Source organism: Podarcis pityusensis (assembly GCF_964106645.2).
Source record: "Podarcis pityusensis genome assembly, chromosome: 6".
Taxonomy (NCBI): Eukaryota; Metazoa; Chordata; class Lepidosauria; order Squamata; family Lacertidae; genus Podarcis; species Podarcis pityusensis.
In genome coordinates this window covers 17713544-17734813 of record NC_138030.1, presented here as the reverse complement: position 1 = coordinate 17734813, position 21270 = coordinate 17713544, and the positions used below count along the sequence as shown (strand labels likewise).

Genomic DNA, 21270 nt, shown 5'->3' with positions numbered 1-21270 from the left:
TGTTGCTGACGCTGCTGCTAAAAATTCAGGAAAAAATGCATGGACCACATCAGTGCTTGCATGTCTTCACTGGCACAAATGAGGTTAAAAATCTCAATTTTGCTAGTGCTGGGATTTCTAAGCATAGCTGGGAAATCAAAACCACCAGTGCACGTGGTTCCGAGGTCAGAAATATTCCTCCGTCCCTTAAATGGACGGGGTGGAATGTCATTTTCAAATTGAAAAAAAAATGGATCCTACCTTTAAATTCATTCATATATTAAAACAATCTGGATCCTACCTTTTTATGCTGAGGGCACTCAAGGAAGCTCATAATTATGCAGCTGGCATTAAGAAGCCACTGAAGAACATTAGGAGCTTATTAGCAATGAGCTGCTGTTAGGATCATATACAGTGGTACCTCGGGTTACAAACACCTCAGGTTACAAACGCTTCAGGTTACAGACTCTGCTAACCCAGAAGTAGTACCTCGGGTTGCAAACTTTGCCCCAGGATGAGAACTGAAATCGTGCACCGGTGGTGCAGTGGCAGCAGAAGGCCCCATTAGCGAAAGTGCGCCTCAGGTTAAGAATGGTTTCGGGTTAAGAATGAACCTCCAGAATGAATTAAGTTCGTAACCCAAGGTACCACTGTACTGAGTTGGATCACTAGGTCACCCAGCCCAGTTTTGCCTACACTGACTGGCAGAGGCTCTACAGGGTTTCAGGAATCTGAAAAACTGATGCTTCATCACTAAACTTCAGCCCTTCCCAGCTTAAAAGTATTATTATTATTACTTTACTTATTATTATAGAATTTATATAGTGCCCTATACCAGGTTTATCACAGAAAAGATAAACATAAAAACAACTCTCTCTCTCTAATAAATAATTAATAATAATAATAATAATAAATTTTATTTATACCCCACCCTCCCCAGCCAGAGCGAGGCTCAGGATGGCTAACACCAATAAAATCACAGTAAAAACATAATAAGGGAAAAAGAGAGGGGGGGGGACAATTTAAAATACAGGTTAAAATGCAATTTAAAATGCAGCCTCATTTTAAAATAGCTGATAAATCAAGACCATAAGGGGAGGGAAAACATAAGGGTCAGACCGAGTCCAAACCAAAGGCCAGGCGGAACAGCTCTGTCTTGCAGGCCCTGCGGAAAGATGTCAAGTCCCGCAGGGCCCTAGTCTCTTGTGACAGAGCGTCAAAATAATCAAAATAAAAACAACCACCCAATAAGCTTGCCAAAAGGAAGACAGTGATCAGACCAGGTATATATCCTATGAGAAAGAATGTGCCACAATCTTGAGACACAACTAAGAGACCTCTGCAGAGGGCACAAGCCTCTCCTACCCTTACTCAACAGCTGACATGCATTCTTGGACAGGACTGCATAAATGGAATATTCTTTCTGGGACCTTTTGGTGAATAGGGGTCTGCTAAGAAACTTCAGCACCATTAACAAACTACAGTTCCCAGGGGTCTTTGGGGGGAAGCTACAGCTGTTTAAAGTAGTATGGTACTGCTTTAAATAGACAGTACGTAACTATTTGCCCAGAATAATAAAATCTCACCAGTTTTGATTACTGGGGTATTCAGGAATAAATAGATTAATGATCCCAAACCCCATTTTTAAAATACAGCGTTATGCTATTTGAGATAGCTCTGTTGGTAGAGCATGAGACTGTTAATATCTTGGTCATTGGTACGAGCCCCACATTGGATAAAAATAAATAAATCCTGCATTGCAGGGAGTTGGACTAGATGACCCTCATGGTCCCTTCCAACTCTACAATTCCATGTTTCTAATATGGATAATTTATTGTGTGCCCAAACAATCTCTAGAAATTGTTTGGCGATAACAAGTCCTTGTCTTTGTTCTGCCTATCTTTCCCCAAACCTTCTACAATGCAAGCATGTAGCATTAAAGAGCTTTCTTACAGGTTGTTCTATTGCTCATTGTCTTCATAACCCTCCAGATAAGACAGTTATCCCAGACATCTGATCATTAAAGCTTAATAAGTAACACTAATCAGATGCTTTTCTCTGACCTCTGTTCCTCTCTCTTCAAATTTCACGTTCCAGTTTTAAACTCCAAGCGGGAACTGCAACCAAAATGTTGCAGCAGGCAGTGTTCCTGGTCAGGGTTCAGCCAGTCACCCATGGAGTCTTCCTGGAAACTCCATTCCATCTGCCCTCCCACAATATGTTTCCTATTTTCCATTCCCACTGAGCATACTTGGTCCTCATAAGGTGGCACAATTGCAAAACAGCCTTATTTTATTTTATTATATTTTATGTGCACTTCTGCAAACCTTGGGGTTTTCCTAAGCCTGCCGATACTTCCTCCTTCTGCAGATGTGGGAAACCTGTGGCCCTCCAATTGTTGCTGGCTACAACTCCCATCAGCCCCAGCCAACATGGGCAATGATCAAGGATGATGTGATTTGTAGTCCGTCAATAGCTGGAGAGGCCGGTTCCCACCCCCCTTTCTCCAGTGGGTGACTGGTGCCATTTTTGCAACATAAGGACCCACAATCTAGGCGCTTCCATATTGTCGCTATTTTGGGTTGCGATTCAATCGCACAGCAGCAAATCCAGGTTGTGCAATTCATACCAATGTGCAACTTTTGTGCAACAAACACACTCCACCACAAATTTGCTTTCACACCCAAGAGGAATATCTGCTGCAGACTTCACAAAAACAAAGCAATTCAAATTCATTTACTTTCACAAGAGGCAAATAGAAGACACATAGCGGTTATGAGAATGAGGTACGAGCAGCGCTTGAAAGCCAACATCGGAGCCTTTGCCCTCAAACAGAAATATAGGAATAAAAACCTCACCAGGTTGCTTTACAAATACTAAACGCTCCAAACATTCTACCGTATTATGCAATATTTACTACTCTTAGCTAGGAATGTTACACCCACCGGCCTACGTGGGAGCTAAAAGGAAGATTTTGGACTTTGAGCTGGGAAAAAGAATGGCACTTACCCTAGAAAAGAGAAACTTCTGGGAATTTGGAGCTGAAGCAGTTTTGGAAGTGCAGTGGTACCTTGGGTTAAGAACTTAATTCGTTCCGGAGGTCCGTTCTTAACCTGAAAATGTTCTGAGGTACCACTTTAGCTAATGGGGCCTCCTGCTGCCGCCACTCGATTTCTGTGTTCATCCTGAAGCAAAGTTCTTTACCCGAGGTACTATTTCTGGGTTAGTGGAGTCTGTAACCTGAAGCATCTGTAACCTGAAGCGTCTGTAACCCGAGGTACCATTGTGGTCCTGTTTCTGAAAAATGCTGCTGCTGAAGAGCTAACTCTTCCAGTTTAAAGGGACTTGCTTGCCTGCCCACTCAACCTGCATATTTGTAAACAATCTATGGGGGGACAAGGTGGGGGGGGGCAGACAAGGACAGAGACCATGATCCTATAAAACCGTCCCAGAGTTTCCACCCAGGGAAACAATGAGCATGAAACAATATTGGGTTTCATTCAATCCTAGTCCTACTCAGAGTAGACCCATTCAAATTAATGGGCCCTGCAAACTCCATAACATTGATTTCTTAGTATGCTGGCTGCTTGGCCGTTCATAATAAACATACATTCATTCATTCATTGAGATCAATGGGTCAACTCTGAGTAGGACTTCGGTGGGCAAAAGTGGATCGTTACTACGCTTTATGAATTACTGCTCTCTACGAATTTTCAACCTTCCGCAACTCCCCAGCTCATCCGACTGAGCGTTAACGCTTTCCGTTCACTGAATTGCGTCAAACCAAAAGATAAAAGGCTATTAAAATCACTTCAGAATCAGAGAGAGAGAAAAATGGACCCCTGTTTGTCATTAGTCGCTGCCCCACGCTTCTACTGGGCTGCCTGGTCCCAGGGACTGCCGCTGCTGGCAGCACATCTGATCTGCACATTCTTTCACATCCTTGAGCGCAGCGAAGTGTCGTCAGGGTTAAAGGCCAGATTGCCAGGATTCCTCCCGGGCGAGTTATCTCTGATCTGATTCTACCTATTACATTTCCCCTCTCTGTTACTGTATGGCCTCAACCTGACAGGAGCACAGAGCCCCAGAGGCTGTAACTGATCTCTCAATAAAGATGCTTTCAGGAGTCTCTGCCCAGGAATGCATACAGGAAACAAATCTAGGAAATCCTGCTTTGTGTTTCAGGAAATGAATTCTGTGCCAACTGGTAGAAATTACCCTTGCTGTTCAAAAGTTTGGTGGAGGTGGGGGGGAGGAACACACCTCCAAGGTTTTGTTCCGATTCGGAGGGTAAACTGACCTTCCTGCCTTAACAATCTTTTATTGCTATAGGATTTCAAAGGCGGAGTTTGGACGCATATTAAAGAGGCTTTTTGTGGAGTCACCCTTAGGGAATTGCTGGTTCATAGCATCTTGTATTTGAAGGTTCCTGGAAGCGTCCAGCTCTTACTCAGCAACCATCTGTTGCAGAGCTGAGACAGTGTAAATGATATGTGTATTTCATATTGCTTAACGCTTGCTGTGCCAATTGCATCCCCCCTCAAAACTGAGCCAGATTCTTATCATCCTTCCCTTTAAAGATATCAGATTTGTCCCCCACACAATGCTCAATAATGTCTTATTTATTTGTCCTGACCTGCTTAAAGGTAAAGGTACCCCTGCCCGTACGGGCCAGTCGTGTCCGACTCTAGGGTTGCGTGCTCATCTCACTTTAGAGGCCGTGAGCCGGCGCCGTCCGAAGACACTTCCTGGTCACATGGCCAGCGTGACGAAGCTGCAGCTGGCGAGCCAGCACCAGCGCAGCACACGGAAACGCCGTTTACCTTCCCGCTAGAAAGCGGTCCCTATTTATCTACTTGCACTTTGGAGTGCTTTCGAACTGCTAGGTGGGCAGGAGCTGGGACCGAACGATGGGAGCTCACCCCGTTGCGGGGATTTGGACCGCCGACCATACGATCGGCAAGTCCTAGGCACTGAGGTTTTACCCACAGCACCACCCGCTGCCCCTCCTGACCTGCTTACGACCTATTTATTGTGGCAGGGCTTTGGAGCACGGCAGGAGTGACGAATTTTGTATACCATAATCTAATGTGGATTATTACTGTATTGTTTGCTTCATTCCACAGCTCTACTTTTGCTTTTAATGTTCCATTTTGGGGTCCTTGAGCCTTCATAAGAGGAAGGGCAAAGTATGAGACATAAAAATCACCCATTAAGAATTTGCTTTTAAAAGGAAATGAGCTTCTTGTACATTTTGTTTATTTTGTAATTGTCATTTGTGCATTTTCTAAACAATGGCAAGGCAGTCTGGGCAGGATTGATGGTATAGACTAGAAGCTCCTTTTTCTATAGGGTTAGATAAATTGTATTCTTCTAAAGAAGACGCAGGTGGAGCTGTGGGTTAAACCACAGAGCCTAGGACTTGCCAATCAGAAGGCTGGTGGTTCGAATCCCCGTGGCGGGGTGAGCTCCCGTTGCTCGGTCCCTGCTCCTGCCAACTTAGCAGTTTGAAAGCACATCAAAGTGCAAGTAGATAAATAGGTACCGCTCTGGCGGGAAGGTAAATGGCGTTTCCGTGCACTGCTCTGGTTTGCCAGAAGTGGCTTAGTCATGCTGGCCACATGACCCGGAAGCTTTCTGTGGACAAATGCCGGCTCCTTCAGCCAATAAAGCGAGATGAGCACCGCAACTCCAGAGTCAGCCATGACTGGGCTAAAGGTCAGGGGTCCCTTTACCTTTACCTTATTATTCTTCTAAATACCATCAAATCTTCCATCCCTGATGCTGTCTGAAATTTAACAGCTGTGCACAGATACCGACTAGCAATATATCAATAGCTGCATTTCAACAAACAGTTTACAGGAAGTCAAACCATCATTTCCAAGGCACAATTTACCTCATCAGGACTAGCAGCTTGGTACACCCTGCAAGAATCTTCATAGTGCCGCTCAGCTTCAGCCTGATCCGTCACACCATTCGATTCATAGACAGGAGTCACATTGTGGCAGAGGGCGATCGCTTTCACTGCCTCGTGGACTCTGCTGCTCAGGGTTTTCCGTACCTTGGTAGCCAGGGTGGGGCCTTTTAAAGCAGGTGGCTCCTGAGACTGCTAAGAAAAGAGGATAAAGCACAATTATATTAGCTAGGGAAAAAAAGACCTGGCTTTCATTAATACTCGCCATTTGCACAGGGGAAGGGTAGGAAGCCTAGGAATACAGGCTGAGATCCTTGATGAGCAAATACAAATTTGGTTGCAAAAAATATGCTGAAGAATGCAAAAATAGGTCACCACGGCCACTGCAAGCCAGGACCTGGTGTCAGGGACTGGCAAGACGCTGACAACTGACATCAATGGCATGTGGTTAAGGCCATTGCTCCAGAATGATGGAAGCCGAAGTTCAACAACATGTGGAGGCCACATATTCCGCATTCTCTGCAGTCTAGAAGCCCTCACAAGAGCTTGTGTGCTTCACCTTGCCTCATCAGGCCTGCTCATGAGTCACTGAAAGACAGGGAACTAAGGCTGAAAGTGACCAAGTTGAGCAAACCCTCTACAGCTCAGTGGGGATTCCAAACCAGGATTTGAATTCAGATCTATATCCAAAACCAATGCCCTCTCCTCCAAAACACAATGGACTCTCAAAATCAGTATCAAGTGAATATTTTTAAATGCTTCCATGCCAATGAAACCTATTGTGAAACTTTTACCTGAATCTGGAAAGGAAGCAGACTTGTGGGAACTCTGTTTTCTTGCTACTGTTATGGATTATTATTGTTTATTTATTGTATTAGCTGCTTGATACACAAGAGTCCCCAAGTGACTTACTAGACTCCTGAAGCCCACCTACTGGAGCCAGGTACAAATAGCTGCTTGGAGGTACGTGGGGCAGGAGAGGCTAGAATTAGGGAAGAGGGTGCCTCTGAGTATGTGCTTAGCCCAGGAGCGTCTTCCCAGTATCAGAACCGAGCCCACAGTCCTCATTGCATAAAAATGCACTTCAGATCTTCTCATAAACTTTCCTTCAGCAGCCTAATTTAGGGCAAATCCAGGCATCACCTTTGCCATACATGTTGTTGTTTTTCTTTTGTAAACTGCTTTGAGGGTTTTCTGTTGTTTTTTTAAATCAAGCAGTGTATAAAATTCTATGGAATAAATACAATTTGCCCTTGTGTCATTGAAAGGTGGTATTCAGTTACATTCTACTCAGAGAAGACCTATTGAAATTAAAGACTCTTAGTTTCCAACTTGGAGAGAGAGGTAATAGAAAGGCAACAATTCAAAGGCAAACTACGTCACAAACTCTGAGTCTAGTTTTTGCGGGGCGGAAGACCCTCTTTTTCTTATTGCTATTATTAAATAATTAAAAAATGGGAGTCATAAATTCCTACCAATCTGCAAATCACCTAAAGATTGACCATTAGATCCCAGTTTGCCTTCTGCCCACTCCAGTTTGTAGCAATAAAGGAGATTCCTGACGTGAGACAACTGTACCTAAGTTTTCCTAGTTGGTCAGGAAAAGTAGGTTTCTTAAAGATCCCTCCACCAGTTTGGCCTCTAAAACTCAGCCCCATAAAGGTCTTTTCAGTGAAATTCCTTTGCTCAGCGAGAGATGGATAATTTGAAATGAACAGGGTTTTATGTTCGTAAACACACAGCCAACTGAGAAAGAAAAAACAGATGGGTCAGCATAGAGGTAGGTAGAAAGCTGATCGTTTTGATTTTTAATACTATTTTTAGAGTCTGCATCGGACCTTCCAGGTAATTTTACAATTACTAAATTATGCTGGCCACAGGGGGAACATATAGCCATCCAGTTTCCTGCTCTGTTAACCTCTTGTGTCAAGAGGACAGAAGTTTCACTTCCAGGTCAAAGGGCATAGCATGGTAACAATAATTAGAGCAATGAATCAGAACTACAGTTTAAATGAATCATGGCCAGCAAATGCTTCCAATTACCAAAGAATCTAACCTTTTAATTATATTTAAACTTATACTTGCTTGGAAGCTCTCTTTAATGTGGTTAGGGGCTGCTTTCCTCATTCTTAAATAAAGCTGTATTAGTTAAAGTTGGGTTTTGAATACAGTTTGATACATTGAGCTGCCTGAATACTGCCTTGCTCAGTACCATGAAAGCATGGACAGAAGGGGAAAGGGACCTGCACATCTACTTTTCATGCTTTCAATTATTGTGCGAAGGCGAGACCACAACTATTCAACTATTCAACAACAACAACAACAACAACAACAACAACAACAACAACTTACTGAATTCTCAATGAAAAGGGAAAATCTGGGTTAACTACATGAAGAATATGGATTGCCATTTTTATTCTGACATTGTGTGGCGCTCACCTGTGTATATATACTAAATATATGGCTCTGAACTTCATCCATGGAGTCTAGTCCATAAGCAACTGTTCCGAGATGAAGGCGTTTGAAAACCATCTCATTCTGAGTCAGGGTCCCTGGAACAAGTGCAGAATTATAAAGTCAAGACCCAAGTAAGTGCAAAAAGGTGGAAATGGCTGTTTCTCTCTCACACACACACACATACCCATGCTATCGCATTTATGAAGAAGAGAAAGGCCACACTCCTTTCATTTTTATTTACTTATTTTACTAATTTGAGACATTTACAGACCACTTACAACCAACAGATCGAACAACTACAACAACCCAGGTATGTAAATATATCATAAACATATTCTAAACCATTTATGAATAAAAGAAAATCTAAACACAGATAATACAGCACAATAGCCATGTGCAGCGTTTGGGTTGCGAACGCTGCGGGTTTTGTGTTTTCGGGTTACAGACCGTGCCGAACCCGGAAGTATCGGAACGGGTTACTTCTGGGTTTCAGCGCTCGCGCATGCACAGAAGCACTAACTCGTGCTTTGCACATGCGCAGAAGCGCCGGATCGCATCACGTGTGTGCGCAGACATGGCGCAGCGGGTTGCGAACGCTGCGGGTTGCGAACATGCCTCCCGCACAGATCACATTCACAACCCAAGGTATGACTGTATGTATCAATAATCTTCTATCAGTCTGCAATTCTAAAAATTAAAAGAAGTCTTTATTCACACACACACACACCCCTACCTTAAAACATAAATCAAGCTCCCACACAATTGCTCTTACAATCTTGCATTTTCATCAGCTACACATATACCCACACAACCACTTTAAGAGGCAGCATGGCATAGTGCTTAGATTTTCAGGCTAAGACGAGAGTTCAAATCCCCTCTCAACTGCAAAGCTCACTGGGTGACCATGGGCCAGTCACTGCCTCTTAGCCTAGCCTACCTCATAGGGTTGGTGTGAGGATAATGTGGAAAGTAGGGAGGACCCTGTATACCACTTGAGCCCTTTGGAGGAAAGGTGGGGTACAACTGTAATAATAAAATAAACCAGCACACCATTACAAGAGTCTCCTTTCCTATTGTTACTTATCATTTCATTTGCCTCTAACAATAACCTTTAGCTATGCAAGATGTACATTATGACTTCTTTCCCTGCAAAGACTGTATTCATTTTTTTAAAAAGGTTTGTATCCTGCCCTTGGGGGAAAAAAGTTTCCCAGAGTAGTGAAAATAAAATAAGAATAATATTAATAAATAAAAACCAGGTCTCTCTCTAACATACCTGTTTTATCTGTAAGTAAATAGGATATTCTTCCAAGTTGCTCTGGGATTGTGCTAGATCGGACTACAGTGCCAGGAATTTTAGAATCCTTCCGGATCATCCAGCTGTAAACTATTTTCCCCATGTCAAGGTTGACACGTAAACTGTAGAGAGGTGAGAAAGTCAGCAGGGAAAACAACTGAGGAACAATTCCTGTACAGTTTTTCTGATTGAAATCAACCCCTCCCCCCAAGTTCCTCTGTGGCCCCATGAATTGAGTATGTCGGTCAACTTCCCCCACATAAAACATCCCTTGTACATATGAAATTAGCATGCAGTGTTTCACGTGAGTTTCATGATTCATGAAATTGTTTTATCTGAAGGCTCAAACTCTCAGAATTCCACTCCTAGGCCCGGTACGGACACTGTAAACCGTGGTTTGCCACTTTGTGTGCAAGTGGAAATGTAAAGCACCCAATAACTCGTTAGCAGCAAACAGCCATGTGTTATTCCATCCAGGCCTTGTTTGGTTTATTACCAAATATGGAAGCTTTAAAATATCATTTTGTGCACAAGGGCAGGACAATGCACACATGCCTGAGCTCATGCTGCCTCATCTGTGTAACAAACCATGGTTTGTTATGATGTCTGAACTGGGCCACAGGTGCATTACATGTGGAATCCTACTCTTTAGTGTTAGTTCTAAAAGCAGCTTTTTCCTGAAACGCAGCTTTAATGGTGCTCAGAATAAGGGAGCGGGCTCAGCTTGCTATTTATGGTATAGTTCAAGTAAGGGCCAAGCAAATAAGAAGCTATGAATAACACAACGAAAGTAATGGGAGGGGAGAATATCATACCTAATAGGAATTATATTTGAGAAGAGAAGAAGAAATCTGATGATCTGAAGGTACCAGCGGCCAGCGAAGTGCTGAAGGGCGACCATGACAAGAGAGACCACCACCAAGGCCCCAAAGAGAATCTTGGTGAGGCAGTTCACTTCCAGATCGAAGAGGCCAATCTGAGGAGGAGAACAGCAACAAAGATATTTCTTGCAACACACAACAGTGATGGGCTATTATTCACTCTCAGTAGTCCATGCTGAGCAAAGTCACACCCTGAGGTGTGGAGAAAGTAGATATTGCGTAGATTCCCCTCCCCGTCTCATAAGGAACTTGGACTCATCCCTCTCTGAAGAGGGTTTCTAAGTATGTTGGCTTGAACGCACTCACAAACCTCCTTGCGACTGGGAACTCTGAACAACAACTACTAGTACTACAACAACCGGGTTCTCCGCCCTAAGTTCCCAGGGTAGGTAAAGGCAATTTAAACCCAACACTGAAAACAACTTACAATCACAGAATTAAGGTAGATCCTAAAAAACAAACATCTCAAACGTCAAAAGACATGGTAAGGAGGTGAATCTTCAGCATTTGTCAAAAGCTGTACAATGAAGGTGCCAGACACACCTCTGTGGGGAGGGAGCTCCACAACTTAGGGGCTGCTACCAGAATGCCCTTTCCAGGCCTCCACCCCCAGGGCTTCTGAGAGCGGTGAATGACCAAGAGAGCCCCCTCTGCTACTCTTAGCACCCAAGAGGGTCTATCAGGAAGAAGGTGGTCTTCCAAGTATTTGGGGCCTGTTCATGAGGAGGGTTGTAATTCAGGCAAAACCACTTACAAGCTTGCGTCGGTTCTCCACACAAACATGGGGAGTAGAGCAGGGCTTGGTCCTTATTTTCCTTTACATATCTTGGCCCTTCCATGTTCAGGCCAAGCACCTGAAGGCTACAATGCCCTTAATATCGAAGACCCAAGAAGCTGTTTGGGTTGGTTGCCATGTGGGAGCCATAATGTGCAAAGCCACCCCATCAAGGAATGTCAGCTCGCACACTGCATTTTTAGGGGTACAGCTCACTTAGGTGACAAACACACCCATTATACAAGTACAAATCCTGCAAGTCAGGACTGGTCAAAGCTGGGAAACCTGGGTCTGCTAGATGAGAATGAGTAGAGCGGACCAAGAAATCTCTCCTTACCTTACTCCGTGGATTTGAAGTGTTCATGACACTACGCAGCTCCCGCCCTGTGTACAGAACAACTCCCACAACCGTTCCTGAGGAAACAAAAAGATTCAGATTCCAGATTGATACCAATTGGAAAGGAAATAGTTGTTTAAAAAACGGAAAGTGGACACGTGGAAATGTACTCCTTCAGGAGGTTGTGGTCTCTCCTTCATTGGAGGTTTTTAAGCAGAAGTTAGATGGCCATCTGTCATGGATGCTTTAGCTGAGATTCCTGCATTGCATGGCACTGAGCATTGGGCTCAGGTTCAACTTCACACCATGGGATTTCTCCCCTTGAACACTGCTGAGTGTCCAAAATTATACCAGCACTTGAGTGCTGTCAGACCTTGACAGCAAGTACCAAACTGACATCAAATCAGATGCACCTTTTAATGCCTCAACTAAACACAAAGCTTTCTAAGGGAGAGATGCACAAGCTGCCCTAGCAGGAATAAAAAAAAATAGCTCTTTCTTGAAATGCATTTACTAGACCAAAGTAAGGGTACATATGCCCTTCTCCTACAGTTCCAATCAGCTCCAACCATTGGTCACGTTGGCTGGGTCTAATGGGAGTTGTGGTTCCATGGAGGATATTAGATATTAGGCTCTTCCATATATTAATGAGCTCTTCCACTCCCTGCCCTTAATGCATAACACATCTGGTCTTGCTTTTACAAGATGCTCTCTTACAGAGCTACAAACCAGGGGGTAGCCTTTATTTGGAGATCTTTTACCCTAGCTTCCATTTAAAATCTCTTTGACACCCTTTCTGTTACAGATTTCAAATGTCAATATTGAGAGCAATTAAGTGTTATTCAAGCAGGGGATGCTTTGCCCAAAGGTTATTGGAATTCCAAAGGCTTTCTCATCTATAAATGTTCGAGGGGTAATTAGACGTCAGCTCAAAGTCCCTAGAGGTGTTAGGACAAGTGGGGAACTTCATCCCAGCCACTAATTCCCACTGACAAGAGATGATTATTTAAATTGCAAAGGGAGTTTTAAAAAATTGCTAACATACTCCCAGAGACATTCAACATTTACTCTGGCCTTACCTGAAGCAATCACTGTGCTGGCCCACAGGGTGTTTTCGATGCTTAAGCTCTCGTTCACTGGAGGGTCACTGTCCTCCTGAAAGAGTCACCAAAAATAGGTCAAAATAGCACTATCAACACATGGGGGAGGTATCGACAAGCTTGGGGAAATGCAAGTCAGAAAAAAAGTTTGGGTGGAACCCCAAGTGTGGTGTGTGATTGGGGTGAGAGGGAATAGCTTAATGAGACCTGAACATGATCGTGGGAGGTGGAAAACTAAGGTGAAGAGCAATGGAATGGAATACCTTAGAAAAGGGAATGAATGGCTGGCTGGCTGGCTGGAACCCTGAACAGCAGCACTCTGCACTGTAATGTTTTGCTACAGAAGAACAGCAACTTATTTGTCCTAGAAAGCGCAAGGCACTTCTGCGAGTCATGTTGTATGATCCTCGCAACACACTGAACATCTCCAACCTCTTTTGAAAGAATCTGGAGGTTGTCTCCACTACCCCAGGGTTCTTAAGAGGTTTTTAGATTTCTTGCCCAACAGCAACCACTTACTCTAGTGAAAGTGCCAACAAAGTTGTGGATGTCAATGTTAGGCTCCTCTGCATACACGTATGATCGGATCTGGAGAAGGTCCTATGGAGAAGGATAAAAATGAGTTGTTACAACGACGAGTTAAAAACATTGCTGTTTGAAGTAAGTCCTCTTTTTCAAATAAATGATAGGTGCTTCTGAGGAGGGGGAAGCAGGAGAGGGCAGATGAAGAGGAAACTTCTTTTAAATTAGTGAAATATGTACACCAACTTTCCATCTAATTGACTATCATGGTTAGAGAATGCTTCAACATACTTTGTTTTTTACAGATGCCATCAATCTCATTGGAGCTGCAGGAAAATACATGCCACTGTGAACTGTGTCCCTGGTTTTTTAAAAATTAATGGCTGCATTTTAGAGGGCAATGGTTAAAAACGACAAATTAGAAAACTTTACGTACAGAAGCAGTGGGCAGCCTCTGAGTGCAGCTAACAGGCAGGCGCAACTTCCAGTCTGTTTCACCATCCAGCTGATCCGTACGTAGAAAGCAGGACCCTGTGGGTTTTAAATCTGTGTTAATGGAGCTTTGGTGGTTGCTCTTCAAACTGCATCTCCAAGGCAGCTACATATTTAGGGAGAGAGTGTTCCAGTAGACCTTGGAGCTGGCCTCAGGCACCAGGCCTGTTGACAGACCAACTCTGCATTATAAAGATACAGCGGTACCTCAGTTTAAGAACAGTCCTGTTTACGAACGATTCGGTTTACGAACTCCGCAAAACCAGAAGTAGTGTCCTGGTTTGCGAACTTTACCTCGGTCTAAGAACAGAATCCAAATGGTGGAAGGGCACTGGTGGCAGGAGGCCTCATTAGGGAAAGCGCACCTTGGTTTAAGAATGGTTTCAGTTTAAGAGCGGACTTCCAGAATGGATTAAATTCGTAAACCGAGGTACCATTCTATTCCAGAAATGAAACCTTCATCTGGTTGTGTTCAATTCCTGGCATACCCAGTAAGATGGATCAGAGAGCTTGAGAGGACAAAAGACCTCTCCCTAAGATTCATAAGAGCTACTGCTAGATGGACAAATAGACTGAACTGGTATGAGAGCTTTCTGTGCAGTTTAAACACTCTTACTGAATAGCACCACACCAGAAGGATACACCATCTTGTTTCATGTGGCATGCCATTGGTTCTTATAACAAAACAGAACCATGAGCCAGAATCCTTCATTGCCCCTTCCTCCTCCTCCATGATTTGCAGACAAGATTTAATTTGATTAAATCTACACATTATGAAAAGTTGTTTGTCTTATTACAACATCTTATCAGGTGTCAAAATGTATAGCAATCAGATTTTGAATGACGACTCCCGAGATCAAGAAGCAGGCTTCAAAAAATGTTTCTTAGAATTCCCAAGCAATGCCGGGCACATTCCTAGTGCAAATTAAGCAAAAACCACGTAATTTGCTTGATTTGCATGTGCTGCACAGATTCAAGAGCTTAGAACAGCAGCCTAGAACAGGGTGACTTGTGCTATGTTGTCTGGGGCTGATAGGTGTTGTAGGCTGGATCTACACAGCTATTTTAAAAAGTTATTTTTAAAAAGTTATAAAAGCTCACAATGGAAATTATCATTGACTTCGGATTTCAGCTCCACGGCGCCACCTGGTGTCACATTGTTATAATGCATTTATAAAGTTATAAATTGACTAATGTAGCTGAGTCTGTAGTTCAAATTTTTTGGAGGGAACCAGTTTGGAGAAGGCTGGTGTTAAGCATGGCGGGAAGGACCCTATTTACTTGGCATTCTCCAACGCTGAAGTCTATTAGCTCTGACCATCCACACTGGCCCCATCCACACTAAATGGAAGCAAAACTACTAGGCATAATTCGTCCAAGCCAGTATCCCACTAGGGGTGTGATGTGAGCAGAGGCTTTCCTATTCATCATCTCTCTCTTTCTTTGGCATGACTGCAAGCCTATCAACCCAATTGCTCCAGTGCTTGGGGTGGCTCCATGTGTGCCTCCCCACTGCACTTTTGATCTGGGTCATTGTCTCCGTATGACCCACAAACAATTTGACCGCGGCCACCAAGACTGTAATATGACTGCACTTGAATAAACACTGCTACCGGCAGCTGTCCGCTTGATAAATATTATTGCACACAGACAGGGTCCCAGTGTCTGCAAAACCATGCAAGCTTTTTTTTTTTTTTAAATCAAGTCTTTTCTTTTCTTGCAGTTCTTCTTGGGGGCCAAGAAAATAAACATGAGAAGGAACCCCAGGATGACCGCTTATATAATATATATAATCTATCTATCTATCGGTTTTAAAGGATGCATTTTTCACACTCTGAATAAATGGTGGCACATGTTAAAAGACAAGCCAGTATGAGGCTCCCAGTGAGCGACGGTGCGCAGCATCAATCTCCTTTATCCTCGCATTGCCTGACCTCGCGCAACAGGACACCCTACAGGATAAACTAATTGCTATGGTTTGAACGATCACAAACGATAAAACAAGGACAGTAGCCACGCTATCGAAAAAGGAGCCTCTGAATCGGGCAGACATGCTAAGCCTAAAAATCGTATCCACTTGGGTTACGTTTTCAAAACGATTCTTTTGTCCCATAAAAACAACAACAAACCACCATTAAAGATCATTTTCACTATTGGTTCCAGATGTTTACCGTTCTTTTCTGACGTCCTGAGGAAGATCATGTCAGCAGGGACCCTCTGGTTCTGTTTTGAGAGATGGAAGGTGGGTTTTGAGTGTTCAGCATACAATCAATGGCTACTAGTCACTGCTTAGTAAACTAGGCATCCCATAGGCCTTTTGTTGGCCACTGAAATGGTGGGCTTGCTGGGCCTTTGGTCTCACCTGGCGGGGCTCTGGTTATATTAACTGGTGCAACAGAGTGGTTAAGAAAAGCACTTTTTTGGCTATTATCCTCCACACGATTATGATCACATAAAGGAAGCTGCACCTGCTGGTCTAACCCCATATTATTAATTAAGTTAACAACATGGGTGGGTGTTATAAAATATAAAGAGCAGTTCCGCATATTTTATTAAAATATTATCCTTGTTTCTATGATAATGCTGTGCATTACTACTTTAAAGACTTTGAAACATTTAAGCTAGGGTGTTTATGTATTAAGAGAATTTATATGCCTCCTTCCATTTCAAAATGAAATGTCAAGGCGGTTCACAATCTAAAACAACAGAATATTGCAATAAAAGCAGCCCAGTGAAGCAAAGTTAAAGTTATCAATCACAGGAACCTGGAAGGCCAGGAACCAGTATTAATGGTAAAAAAAAAATGCTCAGCTGAAGAGGTACATTTTCAGTGTCAATAGTGTTAGGAAAAGAGAGACAAAAAGGATAGTGTACAATGTCAGACTAAGCTGGCTCTCCCTCCCAGGCTGCTAGAAGTCATAAGAAAAGTATAAAATCTTTACAAATCCATATGTACCTTTTCCACAATAATAAGGTCCCCAACTTGAATACTGGAACTTTTCACTTTTACTGTACCTGTTGTGGGGGGAAAGATACACTTTAATAACATTCATATCTCTCCCATGTTGTTTACCTTGGTAGCACATTTCGGAAATATGTGGAATCAATATTTTTGCCTTAAACTGCAGCGCCATTAAAAGAACTTCAAAGTAAGTGGTTGATTGACTGAAACTGTCCTCCAAAAAAATAAAAATCAATCAACTAAAATTTCTTCTTCTTTTATGTTGATATCCTGCCCTGCATTTCTAACATCTAAACTTACATTTTATTTACTTAAAAGCATTTATAAAAAGCGTAATATTTAAAAATATTTTAATCAGTATACCATACATAATATAAAAACAATTAAAACAGCATCCTAAAAACAGAGATGCAACACAAAAACTAGTAAACCAGAATTAAAAGGAAAAAATCCACCCCCAAACCCAAAGTCAATTTTATGCATCAGGGAAAGCCTAGGTAAAGAGATATATCTTTACAAGACATCTGAAGCAGCAAGTGGGTACTATTTAACATAAAGCAGAATGAAGACCCTCTGCAGTGTAGGGGCGATGAAAAAAAAATCCTATTTCCAGGTCACCACCCTGCAATATTTTGCAGGGTCTAGTCCAAGGGTCCCCAAACTAAGGCCCGCAGGTTGGATAAGGCCAGAGGGACTCATTTATCCAGCCGGCAGTGACCCCCGCCACCCGCTCTTACCGGCACTGCGCTGCGCGGCTGCCCACTTGCGGATTGGAGGAGCACCAGAAATAGCTTGTGCGCATGCGTAAGCATTATTTTCGGTGCACATCTGGGTTGGAGGAGGCCCGTGCACATGCACACAAGCTATTTCCGGTGCTCCTCCGACCTGGAAATAGTGTGTGCGCACGCGTATGGGCACGCGCTCCCCCGCCCTCTGGCCCACCGCACAATTGGCGCTGGAGACACCAGCCCGAGGTGCGGTAAGTTTGCTGACCCCTGGTCTAGTCCCATGAGCAAAATCATCCCCAGATTATTCTAGTGGTCCTACAGGTCTACACCGGGGTCGTCAAGTATAAAACACATGGATGACAAGTTAGCATGGCTTCATGCACCATAGGAGAATAGGAAGCTGTCTAATACTATATAGGAGTGACCCTATTTGCCTACTCTGCCTGCCAGTTCTCTGAGACCACACAGGCTGTTCACATTCCCCGTTTCCTGATCCTGGTAACTGGAGATGCCAGGATTAGAACCTGTAACCGTCTGCATACAACCTACATGCTCTGACACTTAGCTATGGTCCCATGCCTTAAAAAAGAATAATGACATAGCTCAGTCAGAAGAGCCTGAAGCTCTTCATCTCAGGGTCTTGAGTTTGAGCCCCGTGTTGGGGAAAAAGAATCCTGCTTTGCAGGGGGGTTGGACTAGATGCCCCTCAGGGGTCCTTCCAATTCTAAAATTGTATGATTCTGTGGCTCCAATCTTCCCTGGTATATCTTCCCAACCGGTGCAATGCCGTGCTGGTGCAAAGAGGAAGGCGCCATGCATCTTAGGGCATTGCACTAGGAAGGAAATCATGTACTGCTTGTCAACTTTATTCCCTCACTTAAAAGGTAAAGGGACCCCTGACCGTTAAGTCCAGTGGCAAACGACTCTGGGGTTGCGGCGCTCATCTCACTGTACTGGCCGAGGGAGCCAGCGTACAGCTTCCGGGTCATGTGGCCAGCATGACTAAGCCGCTTCTGGCGAACCAGAGCAGCACACGGAAACGCCGTTTACCTTCCTGCCAGAGCAGTACCTATTTATCTACTTGCACTTTGACATGCTTTTGAACTGCTAGGTTGGCAGGAGCAGGGACCGAGCAATGGGAGCTCACCCTGTCACGGGGATTCGAACCGCCGACCTTCTGATCGGCAAGCCCTAGGCTCTCCAAAAGTCCCTTTTAGAACAACCAAACATCATGGAGCATCTTTATAACAGGACGCCACCATCATCACCAGTGGTTTCCACTTCATTCCACAAAGGCAGAGCTAGCTCTTTGCACCCAACTTAAGGGACACATTAGGCCAAAACAGGAGTTGCCCCGGATTTAAAACACTTTTATGCCTCGGCTGGACATATGCCCAGTGTCCCGACTCCTGAGCGAAACAACTGAAACTACTTCTAAACCCCTGCTGTGCTGGTGACAAACAGCACATTTAACAAAAGTGCCTCCTGGCTTCTGCTAATAAAAGCCACAGACTTCCTTTGATGCTGTAATGATTGCTACAAATTGCAAAACTAAGTCATGGGGAAACAGTTGCAACAATATCGATTCACTGGTAAAGAGGAAAAGGGGGAGAAAAAGGCTCTAACAAATTCCTCTCGCTCACAACTGCTGGCCAACGCTGCACAGCAGCAAAATATTGGCTGTGTGACTCAAATGTTCTTTTCAGGGAGAGTTGAATGTGCACACATTGGGCGGTCTTACACACATACATACATACATACATACACACACACTGCACCTCCTTGTTGCATTCTCATAGGCCCATATAAGATCAGCGTAAACAGTTGGGCAGTTGAGCACTTACTGTTCCCAACCCTAACCCTGCAGAAAGCCATGTAATTAGAATTTAATTTGATTCTGACCTGTTTTTAGGAGGTAATTTAATTATTGTTTGATTTTATACCAATGTTATATATGTGATGTTAGCCGCCCTGAGCCTGACTTTGGCCGGGGAGGGTGGGATATAAATAAAAATAAAAGTTATTATTATTATTATTATTATTATTATTATTATTATTATTATATCAGGGGCTCATATATTAAGCTGCATTAATTGTTTATTGTTTGCTCTTGCTTTGCCGATATGCTACTGTGTCTTACGTTATCCTTTTGGTGTTGTTAGGTAAAGACATAGCTGGGCCCCAAATGGGCATGCAGGCACTTTGCAAACCTTGATCCTCAGGACTTGAAAAAGGGGGACCTGCCAGAGCATGCAGCCCCTTCCTTCTTCCCCTCTGGCCATACCACCATTAATCCCAGAAGTCTTCAATAAACCCTAGTTCCCCATGATAGCTGAACAAGGAAACTATGGGTTGCACCCAACATTAGTCCTACTCAGAGTAAACCTAGTGAAATTAGTAAGAATCACTAAATTAGATCTACTAATTTCAGTGGTCCTACTCCCGAGTAAAACTTGGTTGTATACAAGGCTATGGTTACAAGGCATATTAAGCAGAGGGTTAAGATCCTGGCTTTTCCTTAACCATAGCTTCCCAGTTACAGATAGGTAGCCGTGTTGGTCTGCCATAGTCAAAATAAAAAAATCCTTCCAGTAGCACCTTTAAGACCAACTAAGTTAGTTCTTGGTATGAGCTTTCGTGTGCAAAAAGCTTTCGTGTGCAAAAAAAAATTTGCACACGAAAGCTCATACCAAGAACTAACTTAGTTGGTCTTAAAGGTGCTACTGGAAGGATTTTTTTATCATAGCTTCCCAGTTCCAATGCAATGGATGCTATGGTGAAGACTTCCAGAGTTAATTGTGTTGAGAAGGGAAGAGAAAAGTGGCTGCACAAGGATGAAGCACGTGTATATCACAGCTTATTAAACTGTGATAGTCCAAACCATCATTATTATTATTATTATTATTATTATTATTATCCAAATTAGGCAAGCAACTATGTCATTCCAGTCTTAATTTCCAGCTATGCATACCAACTTTTTTTAAGAGAGTCAACTGAGGTTCATGATGATCCAAGTGCCACAACTGCAAAATAATAATACTACGGAAGTGAAAATTTAATACATCCCATTAATGGCAGCACTGCGCCTTTACAGTATGAAAAAGTGGCACCAAGATAAAACTGATAATGCAACTGGTATTGCCAATTAGCTGTTTGCTTTCGGGTTCTTTATATAGACCTCTCTGACGTGATCCTTGACACTGCAAAGGTAACCAGCACTAGCAACGGGGAATGCCCTCTTTATATAAAACTCTCAGCGGAGACATATCTGTGATGGCTCACTGCAGCCCTGAGCTCCTCAGTGACCGGGATGCATATCATTTGCAAACACAAAATCAAAACAAAACGTCCCCAGGAACAAATCAAAACATACCCAAGACAGTTTTCATCTGTTTTGGTACGCTTTTGGCTTTTAGGTGGCCTTGCGCTCTGTAACTTGCAAAAATAAGAGCACAAAAGGTTTGGGAAAATATTGTTTTTCGATACAGCTGGTAAATGCCAGTGATCTGTATCAAAGGAGCACTCTGCTGGCAGGAGGTCTCTTTCCATTTCATAGGGTGGGTTTTGGTTTTTTTATGTAGTTCTCCCTTACTACGCTCTGTAATCTTGAAAGGGGGTTGAGGAGGGGAAGCAAGAAAAGAAAAACAACTCTGGAATTTTAAATCAACAGCCTAGTGAGTATCAAAACAGAAATCTGGCCTGCAAATTTAATAGCAAAGTTGGGTTGATGGATGGATGAATAGGAAACCCGAATCTGATTTATACAGATGGTTTGAAACTATTTGCAAAGCTCCTCTTTGCTGCCTCAAAAGGTAGCAGTAAAACA

The 21270-nt window shown here is 43.3% G+C and overlaps 1 protein-coding gene across 3 annotated transcripts in view; it reads right to left on the bottom strand.

The window, feature by feature from the left end:
- ATP9A (ATPase phospholipid transporting 9A (putative)) overlaps positions 1 to 21270 on the bottom strand; it is a 97262-nt gene that overhangs the window by 37615 nt on the left and 38377 nt on the right. For 2 of the 3 annotated variants that reach the window (XM_081011074.1, XM_081011072.1), the window contains exons 5-14: positions 16711 to 16769; positions 15926 to 15977; positions 13699 to 13793; positions 13260 to 13340; positions 12720 to 12795; positions 11641 to 11717; positions 10463 to 10623; positions 9627 to 9769; positions 8333 to 8445; positions 5876 to 6088 (exon numbers count right to left, since the gene is read on the bottom strand). In XM_081011074.1, coding sequence (XP_080867200.1) covers positions 5876 to 6088; positions 8333 to 8445; positions 9627 to 9769; positions 10463 to 10623; positions 11641 to 11717; positions 12720 to 12795; positions 13260 to 13340; positions 13699 to 13793; positions 15926 to 15977; positions 16711 to 16769 — 1070 coding nt within the window. The remainder of the gene's footprint in view (positions 1 to 5875; positions 6089 to 8332; positions 8446 to 9626; positions 9770 to 10462; positions 10624 to 11640; positions 11718 to 12719; positions 12796 to 13259; positions 13341 to 13698; positions 13794 to 15925; positions 15978 to 16710; positions 16770 to 21270) is intronic. The other variant, XM_081011073.1, reaches the window with a different exon arrangement.